Source organism: Ostrinia furnacalis, unplaced genomic scaffold (genome assembly GCF_004193835.3).
Source record: "Ostrinia furnacalis isolate ACB-3 unplaced genomic scaffold, ASM419383v2 OfSCF7161, whole genome shotgun sequence".
In the NCBI taxonomy this organism is placed as follows: Eukaryota; Metazoa; Arthropoda; class Insecta; order Lepidoptera; family Crambidae; genus Ostrinia; species Ostrinia furnacalis.
Genome location: NW_021137400.1, coordinates 325,341 through 352,275, shown reverse-complemented (window position 1 = coordinate 352,275; position 26,935 = coordinate 325,341). Strand labels below are relative to the sequence as shown.

Below are 26,935 nucleotides of genomic sequence, written 5' to 3'. Positions count from 1 at the left end.
TGATGTCTTGTAGTACTGGGTAAATTTTTTTGATTTCGTTTTCTTGCTTTTCCATCATTGTTTGAAACTTAGCCAACATCTCTTGCTTGAATGTTTCTAAATTGTCTCTTTGCATGTCATCTCTGCTTCTTTTACTAGTACGGAATGCGACATAGTTTGGGGGCGTAGTATTTTGCCCCGTTGCGCTGATGTTTGACTCGGATAGCGATTTGCTCATGTCGCCTTCCATCTCACAAAATACACCTGTATTTTCTAAGCAATAAAATCGTTATGTATTGTTTTCAAGTGGCTTGTCGTAGCACCGCACGTGCAAACGTCGCAGATTCGTAGTCCGTAACAGCTCGTAGCACGCCGTAGCTTCGTAGCGAATACGCGTCAGCGCCGAGTCGATGTGCGAGAGGGTCGAAAAATCGCAGTTGTCACACTCACACGTGAAGTAAGCGGGGGACGCGGCTTGCAGAGACCGGTCCGCCCCGGATGGTGAGTTCACGCTGTGTTGGTTCGTGTGTTATTAGCGATTTAAGTTGATGTTTGCTTGGGCTTGAATTTTATTAGTGATTTACGAAAACAACGCGCGACGCGTCCGCTCACAATCAGGTCTCGGACGAAAGAGGATTATACAGGGTGGTTATACATATGGAACGATAAGTGATCTCACTTGATTATTTCTAAACTATACAAGATATCGAAAAACTAGTTACTGATTCTGAAAGTGCTTCACGAGCTCTTTCAAATGGTACCAATAATAGGTTACATACAGGTTATGGAAGCTGGTAACATTCAATTTTGTAACTTCTCGTTTCCACCCTGTATAATCCGGTTGTATCTCCAGGTCACCTAGATACATTCCATAGCAGCTGTAATAGACATTTAAGTACATACATTTACCAATTTTGGTGATAAATAGGCATTTTGTATTAGTTTTTGTATAACGCCTGAACAAAAACAAAGGGTAATATTATTTTGGTGTTATACATAGATTTCGAATATAAAAAATATATAATTTAACTAATTAGGACATGACAAAAAAACTGAGGTATGTCTCGTTTCTGTCGGGCCTGGGTCACAGATGACCGTTCTTCTTTAATAAACATCCGTTAAGCAATTTTTTATCAACCACGCCATATCATCGTATCTACGATAGGATTGTATCGCGTTGTCCTTGCTAGCCGGCCATTTGAGTAGTTGCAGTGGAAAGAGTCCGTTTATGTTAAATATGCTGCGCGGGAAACTTTAACACCGCGAGTCAAGTGCGCACAGCGCCATCTATCGATTTTTTTGTGAATTACTTGTTTTATAGCGCTAGTTTACTACAAGAAAAACGAAATACGTTTTAGCAATTATTTCTTGTGATTTTAAAATTGAATGCCTATTTTAAGCTGTATTCTAAACTGAGATTCCGTTGATCACCGATAGATGTCACTGTGCGCAGTTACATCACGATAGAAAAGTTATACGAGGCCAGTACTTAAGTTACCAAGCTTTTTGTGCTAAAGTATTATATACACACAAACAACCTTCCAGTGATATTTATTACTTATTTATTACTTAATTAGTATTCATTTGTATTAAGTTAGGTAGGTTTAGTTTATGATCTAAATTTTTGTAAGTGCTGCTTTCGTTGAAGCAGCGCTATTTAATACACCCGACGGTACCTGAAGCGTTAAGCTTCTAACAGTTTGTACAGTAATGCAGGATCCCGCAAAACTGAACTGTCGTTTAAACACTGTGTTTAAAATTTTAATTACAAAATCCAAGTTTTTTGCGGGGCACTGCAAACGGGATGTACGTGTGAATTGTATTATTTAATATTAACGATATTAAAAGACGTATATTATCATACCTACCACTAAACGGAATCCTGCAAAAATCAGTTCCTGCAAAAAACGGGATCTCCCTCTGGAAACATGCCATAATAACACTGTCTCTAGTGCATTTGTAAAAGAGGCTATTTTAGAACAAAACTTTATAGTTCGGACTTCATACTCGTCACCGTAGACATTCTAATAATATTTTCTATGTGGGTAGTTTAAAATAACAATAACAGTTAAAACATAACAACAATATAATTAATTATACAAAACATTTTAATTATATTCACAAACCTCTTTACCATACGCTCCGGTTAATATCTAGTTTGTTTTATTAATGGTTAAAGTTTTTTGCTATTGTCTGTAAAAGTTATAATTTGGCGATAATTATTTGTCAAGGACAGGAATTGAAAATAAATTGAAACAAAATAAAGATGTCAGACTTTCGAACAAACGCAATACGGCTTTTTATTTTTGCTCTCTTCGTAAGTTTATGAAGAAAATCATTATTATTTGATGTGTTTACCGCTATAAATAGGTGTATTGATGACGCAAAAAAAAAGAAACAATTGATATTTATTTATTTTGTTCACTACATAAATTGCCATCTTAGGTAGGGCTTGTTCTAAGTCCGCCTGCCTAGCTACCACCATCTTATTCTTACCTAAGTCTGTCGCCATAACAACAATGTTAACAGCATTGTTGTGTTCCGGCAGTTAGAGGTAAGATAGCCAGTTCCTCCGTGGTTGAGGATTCCGGGTGAAGCTCGCTTCCACCTTCGGCCTGATCATCACTTACTATCAGGTAGTTGCTAATTGCTCATAAGATAGGCCCCCTTAATTTAATTTATTGTCCGTGGTGCATAATCTTTTCTTAAAGGTTTTAAGCCTTTGTTTGTCACCTGTCATCCGCTTTGCAATGGAGGGAAGTCGAACCTTAATTTCGAACTCCTCCTATGTTCTTCTGATTAATTTCGTTGCGGGTCCAATGACAGTTTAACTTTCCCCCGGGACAAACTTGACCTTCATTGGTTGGGTTTTTGTGGCGGTCAAGCTGTAGATCCTGGCTACACAGAAGTTCCAGTGGTGGGAACGAGAGGTGGGAATAGTCCCGTATCAGGTGAGATACAGGGAGCTTCCTCGTTGTGGATAAAAAAACGCTCAAAATATTCCGTAATTTTAACCAATAGTCGAATTATAGGTTTTGCTCGCGGCTAGGTAAGTATGCCCACGTGAAATTTTTTCGCTCTGTTACAGTTAGTCTATTACGCCTAAAAACTTAGATAAAAATAACCTATATTTTATCCTGGATTTTGTACTTCCTCCATTAATTATTTTCATCTATCAATTCAGTGGTTTATACGTGAAAGAGTATCAAACAAAAATTCTCACAAACTGCTACAGGATGGAATAGGATTTTAGCTTAGTTTACCAATAACAACCAACAGATGTCGCTGTACTTATTTGAAACGCGGTGGTAAAGTTTTACTCAGATCCTACTTAAGGTAAGTTTGGCCATCACCAATTCGTATAGAAACAATTATAGAATGAAGACAACAAATTTTTGACAGTGCTGCTAAGATCAGCAGCACTAAATAAATAAAAAACTACGTACCTCGAAATCATCTGAAAAGTTCTCGAGTGGCTGTGACCACGGGCCGGGAGACGTACTGTGGGCAGGGCACTAGGTAGACCGACGATCTGGTGAAAGTCACTGGAAGTACTTGAATGCGGGCAGCGCAGGAAATCTTTGGGGGAGGCCTTAGTCCAGCAGTGGACATCATTTGACTGAAACGAACAAACCTCGAAATAAAACTGACTATAGTCCTCGCTTACTCGCACACTCGCTGTAGCCACGTTACCCGTCGCACAGTCACGACAGCAATATAATTACGCGCGAGCGATAAGGATGGGTAGCTTGGGGTCATTGCACGAAATTCTACGTGCTCGGCGACCAGACTTTAGTGACTACTAATATTATTATCCGTTTCCTAAATTAGGTAATTGTATTTTTTTTAATTCTAATAAATCAGGTTTTCATAATTTATCAGGGACTCTGAGAGAAAATGTCCTCTTTCATATTACTAAAATATCTGGCTCATTTATTGTCCAGAAGCAGTGGTAGGGACGTGTAGAAGTGCTTTCTAAAGGCTTTTAAAAAGCACTTCTACACGTCCACACTTGCAAAATGAGTTTTAATGAAAGTTTTATCAGTTAGGTATATAAAAAAACGTACCTGTACAAGAAAACAACTGGGCTGGGAGTCTCAAAAAAATTAAGGGCTTCATTTAGGTCCGACCAAAATGGAAAAAAAACCTATCCGATACAAAATTGTGTGGAGAAAATCATTGATTATGCAAACTAAACTAATTCCCAATGCATGTAGGTAGGAATTTAGATTATTATCGTGTGTTCTCAGCTCAGTTCTCAGCATCTTTTCAAAGCATCCACTCTAATTCCTAGTCCCACCAACAGATGTCGCTGTGTTTTTTTGAATCGCGGTGATATTGTTATGTCGCCCGTCTATAAGAGGCAAAGCAAATATTTTTCGACAACAGTAGTAACAGCTTTAAATGTAAGCTTTAATCTTTAGAAGTGTCGTAGCTCGTATAGAATCATATAGCTCGTATTTTTGTAAGTGCTGCCGAGTTCAGAACGAAGCAACACTGTGTTATCTAAGTAGTAACTAAGTAGCTTTTGACCGCGACTTAGTATGCACATGTGTGACAGACTAAAGTGTAAAATAGGTCCCAAACAAATCAAGGACTGACGTCATGTTTTAGGTCGACCAAAATCGAAACAAGATACCTGTTACGGCTCCTGCGCGCATACGTCACTCGCCATACTAAATTACGTAACATTGCTCTTGTAAAATCTTAGGCGTTTAGCTAGTTTAAATGTCATATTTAAATGTTACTCACTTGCCTTCCGATCGTCGCGATACGCACATCATTTTGTACTATTAATTTTCTATTATACTAAAAACCTCAAAATTCCGAGTTTCATTTGGCTCCAAGTGTCAAGCGAAGACAATACCTATCTAATACAAAATAGTGTGGAGAAATCATTGATCATACAGAGTTAATTCCAATGCATATAGACATAGAATTGTTATTTTTCTCAGCTCTTTTCAAAGCATCCATTCTAATTCCTAGTCCTACCAACAGATGTCGCTGTGCTCTTTTGCATCGCGGTGATATTGTTATGTCGCCCGTCTATAAACGGCAAAGCAAATATTTTTCTATACAGTATTATTAGCTTTAAGGTTTTAAGCTTTAAGCTTCTGAAATGTCGTAGCTCGTGTATAGCCAGGCTCGTAGCGTGGCTTGTATTTTTGTAAGTGCTGCCGAGTTCAGAACGGAGCAGCACTGTGTTATCTAAGTAAAACCTATGGGCTGAGTGTGAGTTTACATAAAAAAACCGGCCAAGAGCGAGTCGGGCTCGCACACAGAGGGTTCCGCCGTACAAACGTAGCGGTTTACAATTTATGACGTATTAAATCAAATTACTTACTTGATTCGGTTGCGAGTAGTGGCGAATTTCAAAATATGCGGTATGATTATTTTTTATTTATTTATTTTTCCATTATAGGTAGGTACCTACCTCAGCGTTTTGAATTTTTGCGTTGATTTAGAATTTCTCACAGTTTAGAGGCAATTAGATTTAAGAAGTGTTTGATATGAATTTCAACTTTAATATCTCTACGCNTTTTATTGCTCATATCTTAGACGAACTGTCCACTCGCTAACAGCTATCCTACGAACATTTCTGAGCTCTTGCTGGACGTCGATACCAGTCAAATGACGATTTCGTAGAGAAGTTGACATGAAAAAAACGGTTTTCCCTCTGCGATGTGCACCGGCAATGTTCAGAACTTGGTCTCGGGATAAAGCCACCGGTATCCCGAAAGCGTCTTCAAACTTTCGAAACCCAGGACTGGCTTATGTGGAGCTGACGTGCGACAGCCCGCTGGCTGAGCCCTTCTTGCAATAGTGCAACGATTTGTGCTGCTTCTGAAGGTGTAGAATCCCAGGTAAAGTGTCAAAAGAAGCCGAGATGTGTATGGATCAACGTGTGAACGCAAAAATCTGAAAACACGTGCTTTTATAGGGTGTAAATAGGCCGCAACTCGCGACGTATCAAACAGTTGGTACATGTCTTTTTTCTTACTTCTTCACATCAGCCGGGATATCTTTTTAAATACTGGTGTGATTTAAATGAATTTGGTATCAATTTAAAGTTAAAAGTTTAATCTTTAAAATGGTGCTACTTTTTTTGTTTCTAACAAATTCGTTAATAACACAAGATCGCGTGGAAACAACTTCATGTAAGTGATTCCATACTTTTGCTCGCAAGTGTAGTAGCGATCGATACCTATACATTAAAAAGAAAATAATTATATAAATTAATAGACATTATTATATTTTTATACCTTGCCACTTCACCTTTAGTAATGTCGTTCCACACTGTTTTTCCTTCAGGTGTACTCATCTTCTCAAAGAGTTGTACGTGTACACTGTTCCAAAGGTCAGGGCTGCCGATATCATACAATACGAAATTCTTTTCAGGGGCATTAACTCTTGACATTTTATTAGTATTTTTAGTTCTTTTATCAAAATTTTTGTGCGTGGTATGATCTAGAAAATTGTATGGTTTATCTCTATTTTCTCTAATTTTTGCAGTAGATTTTCTATGATTCTCATTTCGACTTGATCTATCTTCGGGTTTTTCCCTCTTTGATGATAGTTGATGAAGTTCGTTTTGGACATGTGAAGCCCGATGCGTATGCGGTTCAGTGTTTGGTGCCGATTTCATATAATTGTCGTCTTCTACATTATGCGTTGAGGATTTTTTGTCTAGTGTATCAGCACCGCTCGCAGGCTGTTCGAGTCTTCGGTAAAATCGATCTTTTTCGACCCAAGGAATTTTATAATCATCGGTGATATCTTCAACGATGATGTTATGTTCATGCCTTTTATCTCGTTTCCATGCAGGGTTGTTAGCTAGCGTACAACTATCTCTTTTAACTGTAATTAAATGTTTTGATGAACATAATTAATAGAACTACGTAGCATAACGTTGCTGATGTTTAAAGTCTAAGAATGATAATAATAACGTCTCGCATAAAATACGGACACGTTAAGAATCCAAAACAAGTTTTTTGTCGCTACCTCAGCGCTAACATGCAAACAGGTAAGTAAAGATAGACGTGTGAATACCGTAGCAGGGGACTAAAAACCGGTTTGGCCGTATGGGGAGACGGCGCCGACCGGCGAGGCGGCGCGGCGAGCAGAGACCCCGCGCAGCGCCGAACGAGGCCGGTTAGTTAATGCAGTGCGCTTACGTCGGCATATTTATACGTCACAACAAACTATCAAAGTAACACATGGAGAAACTAATATCAGGCGTACGCGCCGAACCTTGCTTATGGAATCCAGTTCATTCTGACTATCGGGAAGTCTTAGAAAGGGAAGCAGCTTGGCAGCGAGTCGTTACGCATTGTAATTGCAAATCTATACCTGACGGTGAGTTATTTTTTAACATGAATTGTTAACATTAAAGAACTGGATGTGTGAAAGTTATTTGTTTGAGTACACATAGCAGTGTTAGCACTGATACTGCTGTTAGGCACTGTCTAATGAGATAGTTTTAAGCGGTTAGAAAATGTTTATAAAATAAATTACTTTGCTTAGTTACCGTTATTACCTACTCATTGCTATTTACAGAGAAACCTAAACAATTTCATGCCGTAAAATGTTATATTGTTTCCAATACATGTAAATATGGCGTTGATAGTTATTTACGTTTATTTTTGTAACTATTCAAAAGTTTTTGCGTTCCGTACGTGTCGTAAATGTTCAGTGATTGGATAGAAGGTTAAGGTTAACCCAATCAGTGGATTAACAAAATGAAACAACTAGCACGAAGGTTTAGATAGTAACATTTTTTTAAATTTGTTTACAGTCAAAGCCGCAAGAGCAGCGTGGAGAAAATTGCGTGACAATCATAGGGAGGCACTAAAAAGGGCTAAATTGGGCCAAAACAAGCTTTTACCTGCGCAAATAACGACATGGAAATACGCCAAAGCGATGCAGTTCCTTGAACCCTACATGAAGTACAGAATTACAGAAACCATAGAAGCCGACGGACTCGACGAAAAGGACGTAAACACTTTGGACTCCGATGTATCGACTAGTGACAACGGAAATGTATCTCAAGATGTGCTTTGTTCTGCACAAAAGCGACGGTGTGTCGAAAACACAGGCGACTCCACATCAAGACCTCAGTTTGCTAGCGAATCCTCGTTGAGACTTACCCAAGCAGACGCCTTGGAATCATTTTTTGGTTGTATGTTGAAGTCTACAAGAGAAATGCCACTATGGATGCAAACACAAGTGAAGAAAAAGATTTTCGCAATTATAATAGACGCTGAAGAACAATTGTCATCGAATAATCGAAATGATGAGAGCAACACACAAAATATTCCTACTATAACAAATATAAAAACAGAAGTAATATACCCTGAAGATACCTACTAGCTAAAGTAGCTGTTCTATCCACTTTAGTATCTAGAACTTTTTATAATAAGAAAAGAAGTGATTGTGAATTACAATATTCGGTTACACACGGAATAGAAAGTTTTTAGACTACGCCACGTGTAAAAAAACTAACAAGTTAATTTATCGGTAACATTTACATTACAGCCAAAGAAAACCGTGCAAAACATTTTTCTTTGTTTCTTTTACCTTGGTGTTACTGAAACTATATTTAAGAGCTCAATTTCATATGTTTAATATGAATAAAGACATACAATGCTGATTCTATTTTTTAATAAAACTACGACAATAGAAACATAGGATACCTTACCTCTAGTGTGATCTTGAATTGCCAGACCAATTTGGTTCTTCGAGAATTCATTTGCATGTTTTACACTAAATAACGTATTTAAGTTTGCACTGGCTTTAGGCGTCAGCGATGTCAGTTGTCCAGTTAAATTGGCGGCATTTTCAGGGATTAAACCTATAAAAAAAAAAAAGGTCGAAAAGCTAACACGAGAAGTTCTTTGGACGATACTTACTTGGGTAAATTTAGCATTTTACATTAGAAGTTACACAACCACAAAACATTACATTGCTTAGAGTCCTGTCTTTCTTCCACTTCAGAGTCGGCCATAACATTATGCCGCTCAGTGTTCTCGAAGTGCTGTCTCCATTCCTTCTGATCCGCCAATTCATCCAAGTTACGCTGAACACGACTCTATGTATAAAAAATCATTATTCCAAAATTAAGCAGGAACGAGTTAAAATGGGTCTACATCTACATACATAGATGACTTACTAACCTTTTTTAATTTACCCGTACCTCGATCGCTTGTTAACGTTAAAACTCCACTGACAGTCTGCAAAAAAATATGAATCCTCGTAATATTCCTTTAGTCTGTATAAAATGATACCGGTTATGAATCGACAATCAAAAATAGATTTAAATTCAACTTATCACATGCTTGATTTTTAAGAAAAATGTAATTTTGCTTACATCAATACGTCGCAGCTTGTACGCTTGCACTGGAGGATCTCTTCTTAAACGTAGGATGTAGGGGTCCAGGAGACGAGCTCGTCTCTTGTTAGATCCATCGAAGACATGCTCGATAGGAATATATTCGTCGCCTGTGTTCTTCTGAGGAATAGTCCATTACATATGGATTGAAATTGAATGCTCAAAGTAATGAAATTAATGAATTAACGGATTACGACACATTTATTATTATTTATTATGTAGTCATTGTTATTAAATAAAATTAGATTACCATCAGAGTATTATAAACCTAACAGATACCAATGATATACAAACATCTTAGGCAGACACTTACACCTGGCTCACTAGTCACTTTAACGGTAAGTGCTAGCTTTTTAAGACATCCTTGCAGAGCGCTATGTTTATACAACTCTTCACGTTGGAAACGAGTGGCTTGATTTTCAAGAAAATTCTGATCTTCCTGTTGAATAATTACGGCAATAAGTACTAAACTTGTTATGTTAAAATACAAGAGCATAAAAGCAAAAATCATAGAGCGATTTTATTGAATGCTTAAAATGGTTAAGTTTCTTATTTTTTGTAGAGCATGTGGCTATAGCCTAAATTTCTGAAGTTCGATTAGAAAACTAATTCTATACAACCATTAATAGGGTGGGTATGGTTTATACTCGATAATTTAATAGAAAACTGATATGTACTAACATTCGTTTCACAGTTTATAAACACTGCCCTAACTACAACTTGTTCTTGCTTGGGATCACAATATTCCTCAGTGTCTTTTAATTCTACATTCATTACTAACTTCGCAATGAAAATAAGAAACATCGCATTCATAATTATATGCATATTTTTGCAATAAAATTCTTTCAACTTAATTGCAAACGGTTTTGAAAATAAATACTGATAGAAATGACAGCTACGCCACAAATGTCAATATCAAGTCAATATCTTTCATTAAAACTATTTAACGTATAGATGACCCACGCTGAACTGTCCCGCCAAACTCAATGACAGGGGGGCGCTACCATCGTTCAACTATATGGTTTCCAAACATGGCAAAAATCTGAACCAGCGATCCGGTATTGACGGTGGCGCCCCACTGTCAATGTCATCGACAGGACAGTCCAGTATTTTGGAACTATAGACGAATTCTCTATAGCGTTTACATGACACAAAAACAGGTTTCAACCCTTATCACTTAACTCTATACCTTCCCTACAAAATTATTATTGAAAGAATACCGATTATCTTTTATCGTCTTGCTGTGTGAACCGTGACCGACTAAAATCGAGCCGTGACTTCGCTTATTTTCTTCGCCTACATTTTATTACTAATACCACACTAATACTTGGATCTTAGCCTGACAAGCAGATAGATATTAAATTGCGATAGTCACACAAGACGCTACGTGCCGTCATTATAGCCACGATTAGGCCGACATGTGGACTAATGGTATGATAAATAAAGCATATCTTTTTAACTTCATAATCTATAAGGGGATCATCGCGGCAATATAACTATTAGTCTAATGAGGAATGAATGCTTTTAATTAAAATAACAATTATCATTCTTGCGTTTATTCCACTGTCTGGCTTTAGATTAAACTAGCTTTACAATATCACGATTCAAACGAGAAAAGGAACACTATTTCTTTTAACTTTTATAAGCATGAATCTATTTTAAATAAATTAAATTCTTCAAAAACAATTAAATTCTTAACGAAAGGCAACCACTCCCTTTCTCATTTCAATTTTACATTTATATGGATTAATAACTATCATATTAAATTGAAAACTTATTAATGTCATTCATCTACAAGAAATTGACTGAATAAATCTATCTAAAATTGGCCACTTACGCCAGATTATAATGGGAAACTACGTGAGCAATTACTTTATATAAGAATGCCACACTTATGCATGCAAAAAGACCTAACCAACTCAACAACAGTCAAATACTTTTTAAAATTAACATTCATCATTGTCGGACAAATTATGTATGTCCTATCACAATAAACAATTTACATGGTTCGTTAGATCTTTTTTGAGATTAGTAAACCTAAACATTACATCCTATTTTACTTAATATGCAAATATACGGCGGAAAATCTTATCTAATATCAAACGTTTGTTCACAATTTTATTGCATGCAACAAAGCATTATCATAATAGTATCAAACAAGCAGGGTCCATCTAGTATGCTTCATTACTTTTATCACTTTGGTAAACAATTAAAACAAGTCAAACTCGCAAGTCACAACCAGTTTTAAGAAACTTATTTATTTGATACTGCTGTATATCAAATCCCAAACATTACTTGTATGACTAACGATAACGCCAAGCTTTACTACAATTGAAGCTTCTATTTATCATAATAACACGTAAACAACTGTAAGAGTCAAGTGATTCCCGATTTTATCATTTAAGTCTACACATGATTGAAAATACGAGGTCAAATAATACACTTAATTTTTATGATGATTACAATCAATAATCCATGAATATATCTGCTTGTGAGATCTATGTTTACATTATTTAAAAAACAATTAAGTATTAACAAAAAAAAAACAATGATTCTAACAAAAACCCTTTCGTCACCTAGACTTTGCGAACATAAATACAGACTACGAAAAGAAAAAACATTATACACTTATAACTTATTAAACCAATTCTAAAACTCTACATCCGAATCACTACGCGAGATTTGTTACACAATCCGACTTCTAGGATTCTGGATCCGTTGACGAATAGGTAGCAGCTTTGCTGGTCTGCAACAACCAAAGTCGCGGTCACTCTCAAAAGTCAAAGTAAAAAATAACCAAAATAATGTTGCATAAATGTCCTTTCGTGACGTAAAATTAAGTAAAGACACTAACCTCACAACTATCGTAGAACTGCATAGCGGTCTCCCCATCGTGGAAGTTGATGGTGACGGTTTTGTCTACAGGAAGGTTGCTGGTGTAGTCTATACCATACCACGAGCACGAGTTGCCCGTCATCTGTAAAAAGGGGATTAAATAACTTCTCATATAATTAGGCAGTAGAAGAGGGCTCAAGAAACAGCGTAATATTTGTTCATCACATTTTGAATCGTAAATTTATAGTAAGTCTATACTTATAGTCTATCTATACTATAGACGGTAATACACATGCATGCCTGTAAGACGGAACAGTAGCGTGCATGATAGTTATCGGGGGTTTGGTTCATAATATGGACACTGCATCGACAGTCGCTGTATCAAAAACGTTGCGTCGACAGACATTACTCCAAAATTCCAAATCGATGGTACACTACATCGACATTTGACAGTACATAACTACGGTCAAAGTGATAAATGTGAAAATTATGAATAATCGCCGGTTATTATGAATAATTAGCGCATGATTTGGTAAATGTGATTAATATGAGGTCATTTATGTGTGTATAAAACTAAATAGGCGGCTAAGGGGTGGCCCAAGGGCCACCCCCGCCGCACCTTAACCTATTTTTCACTTTAAATCAAAACATTATGTTATATGCATCATGGAAAAGTAATATTATGCAAGAAACATTCCAAACTCATTATGCCAAATTATATTAATATATGATATCAAAACGTTCAAAAGTTTGGCTGTACACGAGCAGGTACACAAGATGTTGTTCTATTTTATGAAATTTGTTAGTAGTAAGGTTGAATTATTAAATAATCATTGTTAAATGTGATTAATTTATCACTTTTACCGCGACTGTCGGTAATTATTCATAATAACCGGTTATTATTAATAATTTTCAATTTATCACATTAACCGTAACACATACATCAAATCGATAGTACGCTGCATCGACAATTAGTATATCGATACTACGTTGTATCGACGCGACAGTACACCATTATTTACCGATGATACACAAGTTTTTTTAAATCACAAGGAGTCACAAGTGGATTGCTCACCTTGAAATCAGTGTCGGTGTGTATGAGCATGTCGGCGAGTATCTCGCCGGTGTCGGCGTCGGTGACCTGTATCTTGGGCGAGTAGACGTCCTGGTCGTACAGCACCTGGATGTGCGCGTTGTCGCAGCTGGAGCTGGCCGAGCCCTGCTGCACGCGCGCCGCGCCCGAGCACGCGAAGTGCACACCCGTATCGTCGTCCTCCTGGGACAAAGGCATAGTTGGGTATGTGACACCCTTCGGTCGTCTACGAAACCGTTCTGTGCCTCTAGCATGAACAGCTTTCGTCTTCGAATCGTTTGCGTATTCGACAAAATTCGATACTCAAACTTCGAAATAAACGATAATGTGACAATTTTGATGCTCAAAATAAGTTTCGTGAAACCATTTCTCATACCAAGTTTACTTTACGACACGTTCACAAGGGCGCTGTTGTAGTTTTCGTACATGTTTTGGTGGCGATTCGAATACGCAAACGATTCGAACTCGAAAGTTTTTCGTGCTAGCCGTACTGGTAACAGGTTTCGACAGCGTAAACATAAAAAATACAATAATCCTCCTAGGCACAAGTTAGATAGAACACACTTTATTGTACACCACACTAGACAAGAAAAGAAAGAGAAAAGAGTATACAAAAGAACTCCAATAAATATGTTTGCAAACAAATGTGGATTTCTGTTTTTAGTTGCTTGGAAATGGGTAAATAGTCAATGGATTAAACGAAATAGTGACGAAGATTGTGTGGACATTCCCTAGAAATATGCCAATTGATTTAGTGGAATAAATGCCTGTCAGACAACATCTTTAATCTTGTTGAGTGTCTAGCTAGCTAAAGAAATGATAAATATCAACTGAAAGTATGTGTCAAATGTTGCTGTATGCTGAAATACTAAATAATACGTACCTCATTGTAATATCCATCGTAGTCGTCTTGGTTTTCATAATCGTGCTCGTAGTCTTCATCATCGTGTTCCTCTGTTTCCTCTTCGGCCTGCTCTTGGAAGTGGACTTGCCTCAGCGGCTCCGACTCAGCCGGCTTGCTCGCTTGCCCATTGGCCTTACTATCAGCCTTCGAGTCGTCTTGTGACGTCACCGCAATGGCTGAGACAGCGGGGTCGGCGCGGGCGCTGTCCGCCAAATGCTTGGGCAGCCTCAGAGGCGCCACTCCCGAGAATGTTTTACCCTCTTTAGCTTCTCTGATGGCTTGGGCGGCCAGAGCTTGCAACTTCTATAACAATTTATTGGACTTTTATTACTATTGTGGTCGATGTTTATGGGAGTAATTATTAGTATTAGTTAAGTGAAATAATGACGATGGTATTTTAATTAAAGTCTGCTAAAATAATATCAATATTTTTCTTTCCAATTTTTTAGAAAATATAAAATGCTGACTCTTTCTTTGCCCATAGGCCTCTTCACCCCTGAAACGCGAATCCGCTTTTATTTTTTAATAAATAGTTAACATTTAGTTTCTTTAACACATAAGTTTAGTTATTATACATACGACAGCTTAAGATACCAATGTTTAGCTTGACGTACTGTCGTAATGTACCAATGATTTTAATAAATGAATATGCGAAAGTGATAAGTGTAGGTCTATTACCAGAAAACAGGTCATTATAATTATGAAAATGATAAAATAATAAATAATAATAATCTATATATATAAAAGAAAGTCGTGTTAGTTACTCCACTTATAACTCAAGAACGGCTGAACCGATTTAGCTGAAAATTGTCGGGGAGGTAGTTTATAGCCAGGAGAAGGACATAGGATACTTTTTATCCCGTTCGAAATAAAAAAAAGTCTGCTTTTTTATTGCCATTAAGGCGGAACAAAGTTCGCCGGGTCAGCTAGTAATAAATAAATCTTTGGACAATTTAACACAGCGCCAGCTAGCCCCAAAGTAAGCAACTTAATGCTTGTGTTATGGGTGCTAGCTTAACGGATATACTACTTATATACTTTTTTTTTTAAATACATAAATATTATACATAGTCACACCCAGACCCGTCACACAAATTAAAATTCATCATTTCAATTTCTGCCCGGCCGGGAATCGAACCCGGGACCTCTCGGCATAATAGTCCGTTCTGAACCACTACACCAAACGGCCGACAAAATAAAAAAACTCATCAAACGTACCCTTACACACTCCATGACCTTATCTCGGAAGCTGGTGGCCATGTCGAGGTTCTTGAACCGGACCGCGAGCGTCTCCTGCTCGCCGGCCGCCGTCTCCGCGTAGTTTATGCCGCCCCACGTCCACGCACGGTCGGAGTTTTTCATCGGAAGGAGGTCTAGGTCCGTGAATAGTAACATGTTTAACACGGCTTTGTGTACCTGTGGAACAATTTACAATGTTACATTCAATTTTAACTCATAATAAGCATTGGGAATATAGTTTCAAACATATTTTTTGTAAACTCATTCCCTTTTTCAAAGACTGATGCCCGTTTACACCATCAATCCCTAATATTTAAGTGACCCCTATGAAAATAAAATTCCTGTTATGTGTTACCATAGGGATTGATGGCGAAAACGGGCATGCGACATTTGAAGTTGCTATGTCCGTTTAGGGGTTAACCTGTATGTTGAGTAACGCTTTTGTAGTCGTGGTTAAAAAATGAATTGATATATAGCCTGACCAGGAACATAAAAACCCTCGCCATGTTGCGGAAAACTAATGGTACTAATTTCTTTTAATGGCAACAGTAACTGAAAACTTCATTGACATGTCACCTTGCATGTCAGTCTATTGCTGTCAAAGTGTAAACAAACTTTATTTTAAATGTGCGCAATTGATTTAATTGTGAATTAAATTGCTAAAATCTTTTTATAGTCGTGAAAGAAAAGTGGTTCACAATGTGTTCAAGTATTTGTCGAAGAGAAATACTAAGGGTTCGGACAATATTTTCATTGAATAATGTTTCCGACAAAGGTTGTCAAATTGACTGACATGTTTATCGTATAGTACAGTCCACTATGAAAATTAGCTGTGGTTTGTTTCAAATACCTATTTTAAAGTTTTTTGTCACTTTCTAAGTGTTGAATTTTATGGAATTGGGAAAGAAGTACCGAGTTTGAAGCGTTCATGAGCAGACATTACAGTTGAATTTAATTATTGATGAATAATAAAATAAATCATACTAGCTCGATTGATGGTTTCATTTAATTTATTTAAACCAGGTTACCTATATAAATAATCTTTATTCGTTAATTTATGAAAATATCAATTAATTAGGACGTAATCCTGAATCCTGATACATAAAGTTAGCCTATTAATTTAACACAGGTACGACTGTACTCAGTGTTGCACTATCAAATGCAATTGACGCGCCTCTATGCCAGGGTTTTTATGTTCCTGGTCAGGCTATAAGCTTTTTATTAGCTAGATCGAGTGGTTCTCAAAGCGACTTCGATTTTTAGGAGTCGCTTCTGATAAACCATAGCAACTCAATGGTGATTCAGGAGAGTGACCTAAAGCAAGCAAGGGTTTACCCTCAACAGAAAATAATGGAAAGTGTTTATTTAGCTCTCATGTACCCTAGGACCTAAATCACTAATTTTAGTTCAGTTCACAGCAATACTGCTGCATATTAAATAATACCTGAAAATAGGTAGATTTGAAGCATGCACATTGCACACAATAAGAGGCCCTGTTAACATTGATAGAATAAAATTCGCCTTACCTGTTCCCTACGAAGCAACATTCTGTAAGTTTTCTTCCCGGGGTGATACAGAATTTTCATTTCGCCAACGCCACGTTCTTTCCACTCGCGGGATTTGTCATCATACCGGTACAACTTGCCGCGCTCGCCGAATATCTTTTCCTGGTAAATGAATAAAGTGTTAAAAATAAGTTCCTATAAATACTATAAGGATCACACAGCACATCAAGCTAAAGACAGTGTGATACAGGCTATTTTTCAACAAAAAAATGTATAGTCTAATGTGATGTACGGTCGACAGCACGTCAATGTAAACACTGCGGTATCTTACGTAGTTGCGATAGGGGCGAGTTTGCAACGAAAATGTGTAGCTTGATGTGCTGTCGACTGTACATATGAGCCGGTTTCCACCAAGGCGGAGCAAAGCGGAGATAAGAAGTGTTTTGAATAAAGCTTCAACCACACCAACGGGAGCAGATCGCCATCGCAGGCCAATGACAGGTCGCGCGACCCATGACAGTTCCCGCGACCTGTCAAGTTCCCTTTTATTGCGCCGGCGATGGCACTCGTTGATGTGGTTGAAGCATTACCAATCAGATAAGTTCGCGCGATACATCTCATCTCTTCTTCGCTCCGTTCCACCTTGGGACCGAGCCTAAAGATTTTTTTAGAGAAGTGATAAATTACCTCGTCTTCTTCGCCAGTGGTAACAACAATTTTGTCTGGCAGAGGTACTATGGGTTCGTAATGAGGGTCGTATTCCTCGTCGGCACCCTCGCCGCCCTCGTCGCCCGCTCCACTCTCATTCTTAGACTTATTAGCTGCATCTGATGATTTTGAAGCCGAAGTGAAGAGCTGCTGGCCAGCACCTTCCCATTTGAAATCCGTATTTTCTGGAATGAGGTTAACATCGTTAGTTATTAATTAAATCGTTTATAAATAAAATTATAGAACCCAGCACTTCTTTTTCCGTAACTTTATTTGTGAATTTGGTTTGTCTATCATCTATTAAACAGAAAAGTAATTAATGTATATGAAACAGTCATCATTTTCAATTAATAGGACGCAACTAGAAGTGCCAGGTTGATATTAAAGTAAACATACTTTGAGCATTGAAGCCAGGACCGCTAGTTGACAATGCAGCGAACGTCAAAGTGTTGTCGACCATGAATGGCGTATCTTTCTTTTCATCACTGTCTGGTTTGGACCCGTCCGTTTTTGTATCAGGTTTCGGGGGCACTGTCACGCCTTGCTTAGCCGGTTCCATTGCTGCACCCGCTGTCCAGGGTTGTTTAGTGCCAAAAATAGATGTACCGTTTCCAAAAACTTGGGGTTGTGGAACAGACACATTAGACCCAAATGATGTAATGCCACTGGTTCCGAAGATTGATCCCGGAGTTTTCGACTGGTTGTCTTTCAATGACGCCGGGCCGAACAAACTGCCTTGGTTAGCACCACTAAATAAATTAACAGGTTTTTGGTCATCGCTGCCAAACAATGATTTTACTTCAGATTTTTCGGAATCATCCTTTTTATCACTTGAAGAAAAACTAAATATTGATTTGTTCATAGATGTTCCAGAATTCAAACCACCAAAGACAGGATTCGCCTGGCCAAATAGAGGATTTTTTTGTGCAGCCCCAAATATAGATTTAGCATCAGTATTTTGCTTTTCTTCTGCAGATATATTTAAAGTATTTAATTTTGGTGGAGCTATGATGGAAGTCTTGGCACTTGTCGGCGTCTGTGTCTCGCTGCCGCTGAATATAGATGAGTTTTTACTGATTGGTGTTCCAAATAAAGTTTTTTGTTCTCCTAGACCACCAAAGAGGCTTGGTTTCTGAATAAAGCTGTTTTCTTTGTCGGTGTCATTGGTAATTGTAGTGTCAGCTGAGGTCGGCGTGATTGATTTAGTGTTGGAGCCGATCGCGCCTAAAGGAGTCCGGAATACAGATACGTCAGCAGTTTTATCAAAGTTGGCAGGAGTACCATACAGCGAAGTTGCAGGACTATGGAAGGTCGGTGTTGTAAATTTAACAGGAGTTGAAGTTGCTGTCGTTATAGCTGGTAAACTTTTAGGCGCAGCACTATTAGATTTAGAATCTTCGTCGTCTGCTTCACAGCCGCGGCAGCCTTGGCAAGGTTCTTTAACTTTGTATGTGAAGAAATTCTCGGGTAGCATTAATTCCTTTGCCTTTTGTTTCTCTTCTGTCGTAGCTTGTGTTTCACTAACGAAGACTACGTCATCACTTTCGCCAGCACTCTTACTTTTTTCCGTATCAGCTTTAGTGGCGCATTCAGAACTGCCGCCTCTAGCCTTATCTGCAGCGTCTTTGAATTGCGTTGCAACGTCATTGTTTTTGAACCTGAGGCAGAAGTTTTGCAGTTTTAGCTCTCCTTCGCTGAAATCATTTGCAGTAAACAGCCATGTCTTCTCATCTTTTGGTTTATAAATAATTTCAGCTGTTAAAGCATGATTGAGACATATTTTGTGGACTTGCTCCCGACGCATTACCACCCTGAAAAATAAAAAATAAATAGTGTGATTATATTTTGTAAAAAAATAAGAAAATTATGACTTTTTGTCATCCTATTGCTACATTACCTTAATTTTCCAGTTTCTTTATGTTTCAAAATTTTCACTACGCCAAGTCCGCGTTCTTTCCATTCGCCAGAAGTGAAAATGAACAATTTTGCTCTATGCCCATATAATTCATCTTCATTTTCTTCTCCTGTGATAACTTCCACCTAAAAACGACAAATATTTATAAATATTGGAAAAAACACAATAATATAAAAAGTTAATTTATCATAAACATCAATGGATAAAAATCTTACCTTATCTGGCATAGGAATCACAGGGCTGAAATGAATGTGGTGACCTTCATCTTCAGAAGCGTACTCATTATCATCACTGTCGTCACCCTGTTGCCCCTTTGGCGACTTGATGGGACTCTTGCCCTTAGGTGGTGTTTTGGGTTTAAAAACGAAATCAAAAGTACTACTCTCCTTAGATCCAAATGGACTATTAGTGAATGCATTTTGCGGGGTTGGCAACAGAGCTGGTTTAGGTGCAGGTTTCTCAGTTTCTTCAGTCTTCTTTATGCTAAAATTGAGTGGTCCTTCTGCCCCAGTGGACAATTTTGGTGGTTCAAATACATTTGTTGTAGCTTTTTGTTCGCCAAAAGTTAGGACACTCGGAGTGGTATCCTGACCTGATGGAACACCAAATTTGAATTTATGTGCACCAGTCCCATCAAAAATGGAAGATACTGCTACGGCAGGCTTTTGCTCAGTTCCTGGAGTTGCGGCTGGTATGCCAAAATTAAATTTGGGTCCTGAACTGATCGAACTAAATATTGATTTTGACTCTTTGGGCACCGCATTCGGATCTTTGGGACTGTTGCAAGCACTGCAACTTTCGAAACTTTCTTCATTCCTGACTAAGCATTGTTTGCATTCCCAAGTACCCTCTTTGGGTTTGAATTTGTCACCCCAACCAGTTACAGTTGTTGTAACTACTGAATCAGTTTTTGGTGGCACGCTAGCCGGCGGAATGCCAAATCTAAATTTCATAGTACTATCTGTTGTTAGTTTCAATCCTGGTTTAGTAGCTGAAGGGTCTTTTGGGTTGTTGCATGCTGTACAAATTTCAACAGCTGCTTCATTACGAACCAAACAATTCTGGCATTCCCAAGATCCAGGTTTTGGTTTAAAGGCATCACCCCAACCGGCTGGCGAAGCTGTAATAACTGCTGTTGGAGTGCTTAATACTGGCTTTGTATTAACAGTCTTTGAATCATTTGCTGAACTTTGAGGCTTAGGCTGTTCGCAACAAGCGCATTTAGTAAAATCTTCTAAATTATTAGTGTAGCATGTTTCACAATGCCAAGACCCAGGCTTTGGTTTAAACTTTTCACCAAACCCACCTTGAGTGTTTTGTTTTGCAGCATTTTGCTCTTCTTTCGCTGCTTTAGTGTTTTCATTCATTTTAGATTGAACAGACTTTACTGCTTCGATGAAATCGTCACAAGTTTGTACAGTTTTAAAACGTAAGCAAAATGTTTCTGCTACTAACTCTCCCTCTGAAAAATCTTTCGCACACCACGTGACCGCTTTATCGATATTGTTCATCTTTTTGAAAGTCATTTCTTTTGTCACAGCGTGATTACAGCACACTTTCATGATTTGTTCTCGTCTCATGAGAAGTCGCACTTTTTGGTTGTTATCTTTATGTACTAACAGTTTAATGTTGCCAAGACCTCGTTCTTTCCATTCTTTCGAAGCAGCATCAAATCTTAATAACTTAGCACGATGTTCAAACAGAATATTTTCATCTTCTTCACCAGTTTTTTGTTCTACCAAAGCTGGTAGTGGTACTACAGGTTTGAATTCAACATTGGGTTCGAATTCTTCAACTGTGTCTGAATTGTTCAGTTTATTATTTGATTCCACTTTTTCCTGAGGTGTACTACTGGTATTAGATGATGGATTAGTCAATAGCTGGGAGCTGAAAAGGTTGCTAAATGGACTGCTTGTATTAGTTTTAAAAGTCAATCCACTAAATATATTAGCCTTAGTGGTAGGAGCCTCTATTTTACTTTCAGTTATTGTATCATCCTGTACTGGCTTGAAGGTGGGTGTACTACTAAACGTAAAGCCTCCGACTGCGAACCCAGATTTAGTTGTCTGAGGAGTGCTAAGGGCTTCACTTTTGACTGGTGTGATCGACACATTTGGCGTCTTGACAACTGTTTCTCGTGGAGCAGTCATATCTTTGGGAGTGTTTACGGTGCTGGTGCTTGACTCATTGCGCGCTTCTTCAAACTTGTTATAAAATTGCAAAGCAATATCTGCTGTTTTAAAGCGTATGCAGAATTTCTCCAAAATTACGGCCTCATCAGCAAAGTCATTTGCAACCCAAAAGTAAGCTTTGCTTTCATTTTTCATTGGTTTGATTTCCATTTCAGGGGTAATAATATGATTGGCACATATTTTATGTATTTGTTCTCGCCTCATTAATACTCGAACCTTTCCAGTAACACGGTGTTTCAGAAGTTTCATTTCACCAATTCCTCTTTCTTTCCATTGTTTATCAACAAACCGGAATAATTTAGCGCGTGCACTAAATATCACATTTTCATCTTCTTCGCCGGTAGTGACTTTCACTTCAGCTGGTAAAGGTATAATTGGTTTAAAATCGGGACATGGATCATAATTTTCCACAGAAGTGTTGCTTCTTTCTGAGAGAGTTCTAGATTTATTGAGACTTGTATTCGGTGATGGACCAACTCCATCAACAACACTTCTAGAATTATCCAATGTGTCTCCAAAGCTCGAATACGAGTCATTAGCAGCAGTTGGTGTAGATATTACACCAGTTGACGAAGCAGTCTTAAATACGGTTGATTGGTTCCAGTTGGTCAATGGGCTGCTACTTGTATTAACATTGAGTTTGTTGCCTGAAGATGGGAAACTAAATACTGGCGGGGACACAACTTTGTTGTGACTCGTAGTTGGCATCGGTATTTGATAATTATGTGGCGTCGTGCCTTTAATATGTTTAGATGGAATAGTTACACTCAGAATTGGTGCGGGGGTCGTTGTGCATGTTGGCAGGGGGTCAGAAGAAGTTATGACAACGTTAACCGGTAAAGATCGAGGGATTTCTTTAGAATCCTTTGACACATTAGGAACAGATTTGGTAGCACTTACTGCCGTGGCAGAAGATGGCACAGTTACTGTTGGAACAGTTGGAATAGATGAAACTGATGGCAACGTAGGAACTGTAGGTGCTGTAACGACGCCAGAAACTGTAGACGCTGTTTGAGCTACAAGTTGCGCAACATCCAAAAACATTGGATCAGGGGTAGGATAGACACCAGGATAATTCATTTGCCTAGTAGGGTCAAAAATTTGAGGTGCCCCTGGGACTTGAGATGCTTGACCAAACTGAGAATACTGACTGTAAAGATTGTACAAGTTCTGACCGTACAATTGATAGGGATTAGGTGGTGCAGGGAAAGGAGGCACTAGACGCTGATTGAATGGAGGCATTACTTGTGGAGTAAATTGTAATGGAGTAGTAAAATTACCAGCATTTTCATTTGTTCGGTATTCATCTTCTAAATTATATAAATCATTTTCATCAATATTCTGTTCAGAAGAAGCTTTTTTAAGTTTATTTATCTCTTTCTTCATTTCCGCAATTTGCTTTTTTAATTCACCCACATCTTTGCACTCATTTCTACATTCATCTATTTGATCTTTAACATGATCCACTGATATCTTCAGAAGTTTAAATTGATCTGTAGTGTTTTGTGTGTTAGTCTGAATAGTACTTATAATTTCATTTCCTAATTTGCGATTTTCTTCAAACCATCTTTTTGTTTGTTCTATGAAGTCATTCATTGTTGAATCTCTTTTCTGTAGATTCCTTATTTCTGTTTCTATTCTCTCTAAATATCTATGATCAATTTGGGTCGATTCGAGAATGTGCGAGTCAACAGCTGTACGGTAATTAGTTACATTCCTGTTTGTTGCCCCTTTAGGTGTCGAACTTAAATTTCGAAAAACATGATTGCTTCTTTGTGGAATATACTCTCCAACAAGGGACACATTCTCATCTGATGAATACTTTCCATCTGCGTCATTTGTAACAGAGCCAGATAGATCAGGGTCTACTTTGTTAATCAACTTTTCAAGATCATCAACTAACTCTTGAGTATCGGAATATAGCTGACTGTTTTTGTATGTTTCATTTTGTTTTAAACTTTCCATAGCTTTATAGGCAATACCTCTTGCTCTTGTTAATAATGTAACATACTTGTCTTTTGGGCAATTTTCTTCCAAGGCAATTTTTCTGTATGTTTGGCTCAGATGATAAAATGCTTCAGGCGATTTTAAATTTGAAAGTAATTCAATGGCTCTGTCATATTCGGAATCATTTATGTAATTCAATGCTACAAAAAGTTTGCTTTCCTCAATCAAAGAATTCAGATCTTTGGAGCTGAGTTCTTTGTGTGTATAGTCAAATAACCTTTTTTCAGGTAATTTTATGACTAGTTTGCTTTTTAGTTTCTCTAGAAGAGGTATAGCTGAAGAATAGTATAAACCTGCTCTTTTCTCCAAATTGTTCTTCTCCTCAACAGCAGTAGTAAGCTTGGCTCGTTCACTGAAAATGTGAGCTACTATACACAGCAGTTCTGGATCTAAGCCATGATTGTCAACACATCTTACTACTTCAATTCCTCTACTCAGTGTTGCTCTAATGTCTGTCAAATCTGCACCCAACTTATTCTGGCTAAAAAGGTAAGCAAGCTCCCACCACTTCAGGTGAGGGATGAGACACAGCAAATCTGTGATGTTAGCAGGCATCACAGCAGGTTTATCAGAGGGCATGTAAGGTGTCTCTTTGGATTTTTGTTGCTTGGATGTTAATGCAGCAAAGTAAAGGAAAGACTGAATATCCAACTTATTTAAAGACTCAGGACCATAGTTAGATGCACTTGGTGTCAGAGAATCAAATATAGTACACTTGAAATGAGCATAGTTTTTATAATTAAGTATCATCCAAACAAAGTGGTGTAATGAATTTGCATATTCTCTTTGAGCATCAACATCAATAGCTTCCACTTCAATTCTTCTTGGCAATCTTAGGGTTGGTGTACTGAAAGCATTAGATGTAGCAAAATGGGATGATTTGATCTTGCTCAAATGACCTCGGTTAGTAAAAATTTTCTCATACAACTTATCTCTCCAATGTGTCCCAGAACAACATTGAGATATGCGTTCCAGAAAAGCCTGGCTTTTATCTTGGCTATTTGAAATTAGATAGTGTCCAGATTGAGAACACCTGTATGAAGCTTCAGAATGCCAGCGTTTGACGGCTTGTTGTTGTTTTTCAGGAGCATTTGATAGCCAGTTAACTTTGGAATCTATGGGTGCAGAGTGCCATGCAATGAGCATCAAAGGACCTGCAAATTGTGTGGCGTCACGCCAGGTCATCTGGTCTTTTTTAGCTTTTTTCAAAAGAAATGTAGCAGAATGAAATGCAAATTGTCCTCTATGATGCTGCATAAGACTTGCATGAAATTCACCAAAACCAGGTGTAGCTCCAGCTTTGGCAACATTCTCAATATCTTGGTCATAATGAAAAAGAAGTTCATTAGACTCAACCAAACTTTTAGATGGACCACTTGGAGTTTCTGTCAAACTCAAGACGCACATGCGTTCTCTGACTGTTAATAAAAGTAACTGATAAAGCCAATCATTAGTGTTATGGGAATGATGTTTGAGAAGCTCAGCTAAGGTTTCATACCAAGCGAAGTTGTTATGAAATGTTTTTCCTCCAAATTCTACATTACAACTGTGATCAATTGCTTTTTTTATTTGGTTGGTATGAAGATAGTGCTTCAGAAGTCGAGCATGAAGTATGGCATCCATAGGCCTGACCACTAATTCGGCAGTCAAGAGATCAACGAGTGCCTCAGAGTCCGGGTTCGACATGGTAACTAGTCTCTCACGTAATCTGAATGTTACTGGGTGTCTTGGGAATATAGCTTCGGCCTTTTCACACCAGTATCTAGCACGTCCAGGATCTATATTTACCTCATCGTCGACAAGAAGTTCACAAACTGAAAAGAAAAAATGAATCTTTTATAAGGCAAGATCATAATTCACCTATTTACACATTCAGATTTACTAAAATTTCTCTAAATTATAATATGTAAAACTTATGCAAGTATTTACAGTTTATCTGTTAATTCCAGCAAACTACATGAAGAAACACAAGAAAATAAATTGTTTGTATGCTAAACTAGTGATTTAAAATTATGCAAATTTTAAAGAACAGTTATTTCATACATAGATCCTTTGCTCACTTTTAGCACCCGAGATAAAGGCGATGGAAATAATAACAGCTCAGTTGATTTGGTCACTAACAATAACAGTTGCCTTTACAAAGTATGTTACATACTGTGATAACAATACGAATATTGTTAGTTTATTTTAGTACTACACTAAAAGTTCTGTCTATAAATAATATAGGTACCAGCTAGGGATACTGATGATGCATCATGCCATAGGTTAGCCTCATAAATACACAATGTAATATTACAAAACAAAGTACTTAATAATCTACTTACTGTCCAAAATCGTACTGGTCTGTGTCGGGTCTATATCCAGAGAAGTTTTGTATTGTTCAAGAGCTTTCTCCTTCTGTCCCAATTTTTGTAATGCTTGTCCAAGCAGTTTGTACGCCGCTGCGTTGTTGTCTTTCTGGGTGAGGTATTGCTCAACATATCTCTGACAGCTTGCATAGTCACCCACTTCGTAATAGAGTCGAGCAATAGAATATGCCCGAGTTTTGAACTGAAAAGAATGTATCGTAAAATTAACGCCATCATAACCCTTGAAAACATGATCGTCACCGCAATGTGAAAGATTATACTCACTTCTTTTACCGATAATTTTGATATCAAATTCTCCACGTGTTTATCTACGTCCTTTTTATTTCTATACATTTTCACAATAAATCACAAACCAATTTGCAACCAATTTGACCGTTTTTCACTTGCACAAGATGAAATCGCGTGGGGTAAAAGATCGGCAAATTCGGTTTTTTTCGACATTTTTAACCTGGGTTGCCACATAAAATTGTATCTTCCTTGAATCTCTGAAACCCAAAAACTTTTTTTTTTAATAATTTTCTCCAAAAGTAATTAAATCGACGACTTTTTGATACTGTCATCATGCCTATTAGGTACGTACATTAATGACGTTGAATATCCTCCAATTAATGTTTTTAGGTGCATATTTAAATATTTTTATGGTCTCGCGATGAGCGATCGCGAGCACTACATTTGTTATTTTACCATCAATCGCACAGTGCGCATCATAGCTTAGTCATATTATAATCCATTAGAATATCATTTTTGGCTATTTATAGAAGGAATTATGCATTAAGAATCAAATCCCATGGGGCGTTCCAT

The 26,935-nt window shown here is 37.7% G+C and overlaps 3 protein-coding genes across 3 annotated transcripts; 1 reads left to right on the top strand and 2 right to left on the bottom strand.

The window, feature by feature from the left end:
- Window positions 1-268: 268 nt before the first annotated feature.
- On the bottom strand, window positions 269-10,251 carry LOC114363535 (uncharacterized). Its single transcript, XM_028319287.1, has 8 exons — window positions 10,049-10,251; window positions 9,681-9,806; window positions 9,347-9,487; window positions 9,153-9,209; window positions 8,941-9,055; window positions 8,678-8,830; window positions 6,243-6,837; window positions 269-491 (listed from the first exon to the last, which is right to left on the bottom strand). The coding sequence occupies exons 1-8, from the start codon at window positions 10,190-10,192 to the stop codon at window positions 269-271; spliced, it is 1,554 nt and encodes a 517-aa protein (XP_028175088.1). The 5' UTR covers window positions 10,193-10,251.
- On the top strand, window positions 7,013-8,642 carry LOC114363555 (uncharacterized). The gene is made up of 2 exons (XM_028319313.1): window positions 7,013-7,335; window positions 7,775-8,642. Exons 1-2 carry the CDS (start codon window positions 7,197-7,199, stop codon window positions 8,347-8,349), a joined length of 714 nt encoding a protein of 237 aa, XP_028175114.1. The 5' UTR covers window positions 7,013-7,196; the 3' UTR covers window positions 8,350-8,642.
- Window positions 10,252-10,907: 656 nt separating the features above from the next.
- LOC114363547 (E3 SUMO-protein ligase RanBP2) lies at window positions 10,908-26,579 on the bottom strand. Its single transcript, XM_028319302.1, has 12 exons — window positions 26,399-26,579; window positions 26,090-26,315; window positions 19,782-25,579; window positions 19,549-19,691; window positions 18,048-19,462; window positions 17,631-17,836; window positions 16,965-17,105; window positions 15,418-15,615; window positions 14,179-14,502; window positions 13,278-13,478; window positions 12,222-12,344; window positions 10,908-12,113 (listed from the first exon to the last, which is right to left on the bottom strand). Exons 1-12 carry the CDS (start codon window positions 26,465-26,467, stop codon window positions 12,069-12,071), a joined length of 8,889 nt encoding a protein of 2,962 aa, XP_028175103.1. The 5' UTR covers window positions 26,468-26,579; the 3' UTR covers window positions 10,908-12,068.
- Between the last annotated feature and the right edge of the window lie 356 nt (window positions 26,580-26,935).

Coding starts and splice junctions, on each gene's coding strand:
- LOC114363555 (XM_028319313.1), top strand. CDS start 7,197: ATGGAGAAACTAATATCAGGCGTACGCGCCGAACCTTGCTTATGGAAT. Junction 7,336..7,774: donor TTGCAAATCTATACCTGACG/GTGAGTTATTTT, acceptor ATTTGTTTACAG/TCAAAGCCGCAAGAGCAGCG.
- LOC114363535 (XM_028319287.1), bottom strand. CDS start 10,192: ATGCATATAATTATGAATGCGATGTTTCTTATTTTCATTGCGAAGTTA. Junction 9,210..9,346: donor ACAAGCTGCGACGTATTGAT/GTAAGCAAAATT, acceptor ATTTTTTTGCAG/ACTGTCAGTGGAGTTTTAAC. Junction 492..6,242: donor ACTAAAGGTGAAGTGGCAAG/GTATAAAAATAT, acceptor GAACCAACACAG/CGTGAACTCACCATCCGGGG.
- LOC114363547 (XM_028319302.1), bottom strand. CDS start 26,467: ATGTATAGAAATAAAAAGGACGTAGATAAACACGTGGAGAATTTGATA. Junction 19,692..19,781: donor TGATTCCTATGCCAGATAAG/GTAAGATTTTTA, acceptor TGTCGTTTTTAG/GTGGAAGTTATCACAGGAGA. Junction 12,114..12,221: donor AGTTCTACGATAGTTGTGAG/GTTAGTGTCTTT, acceptor TGGTTGTTGCAG/ACCAGCAAAGCTGCTACCTA.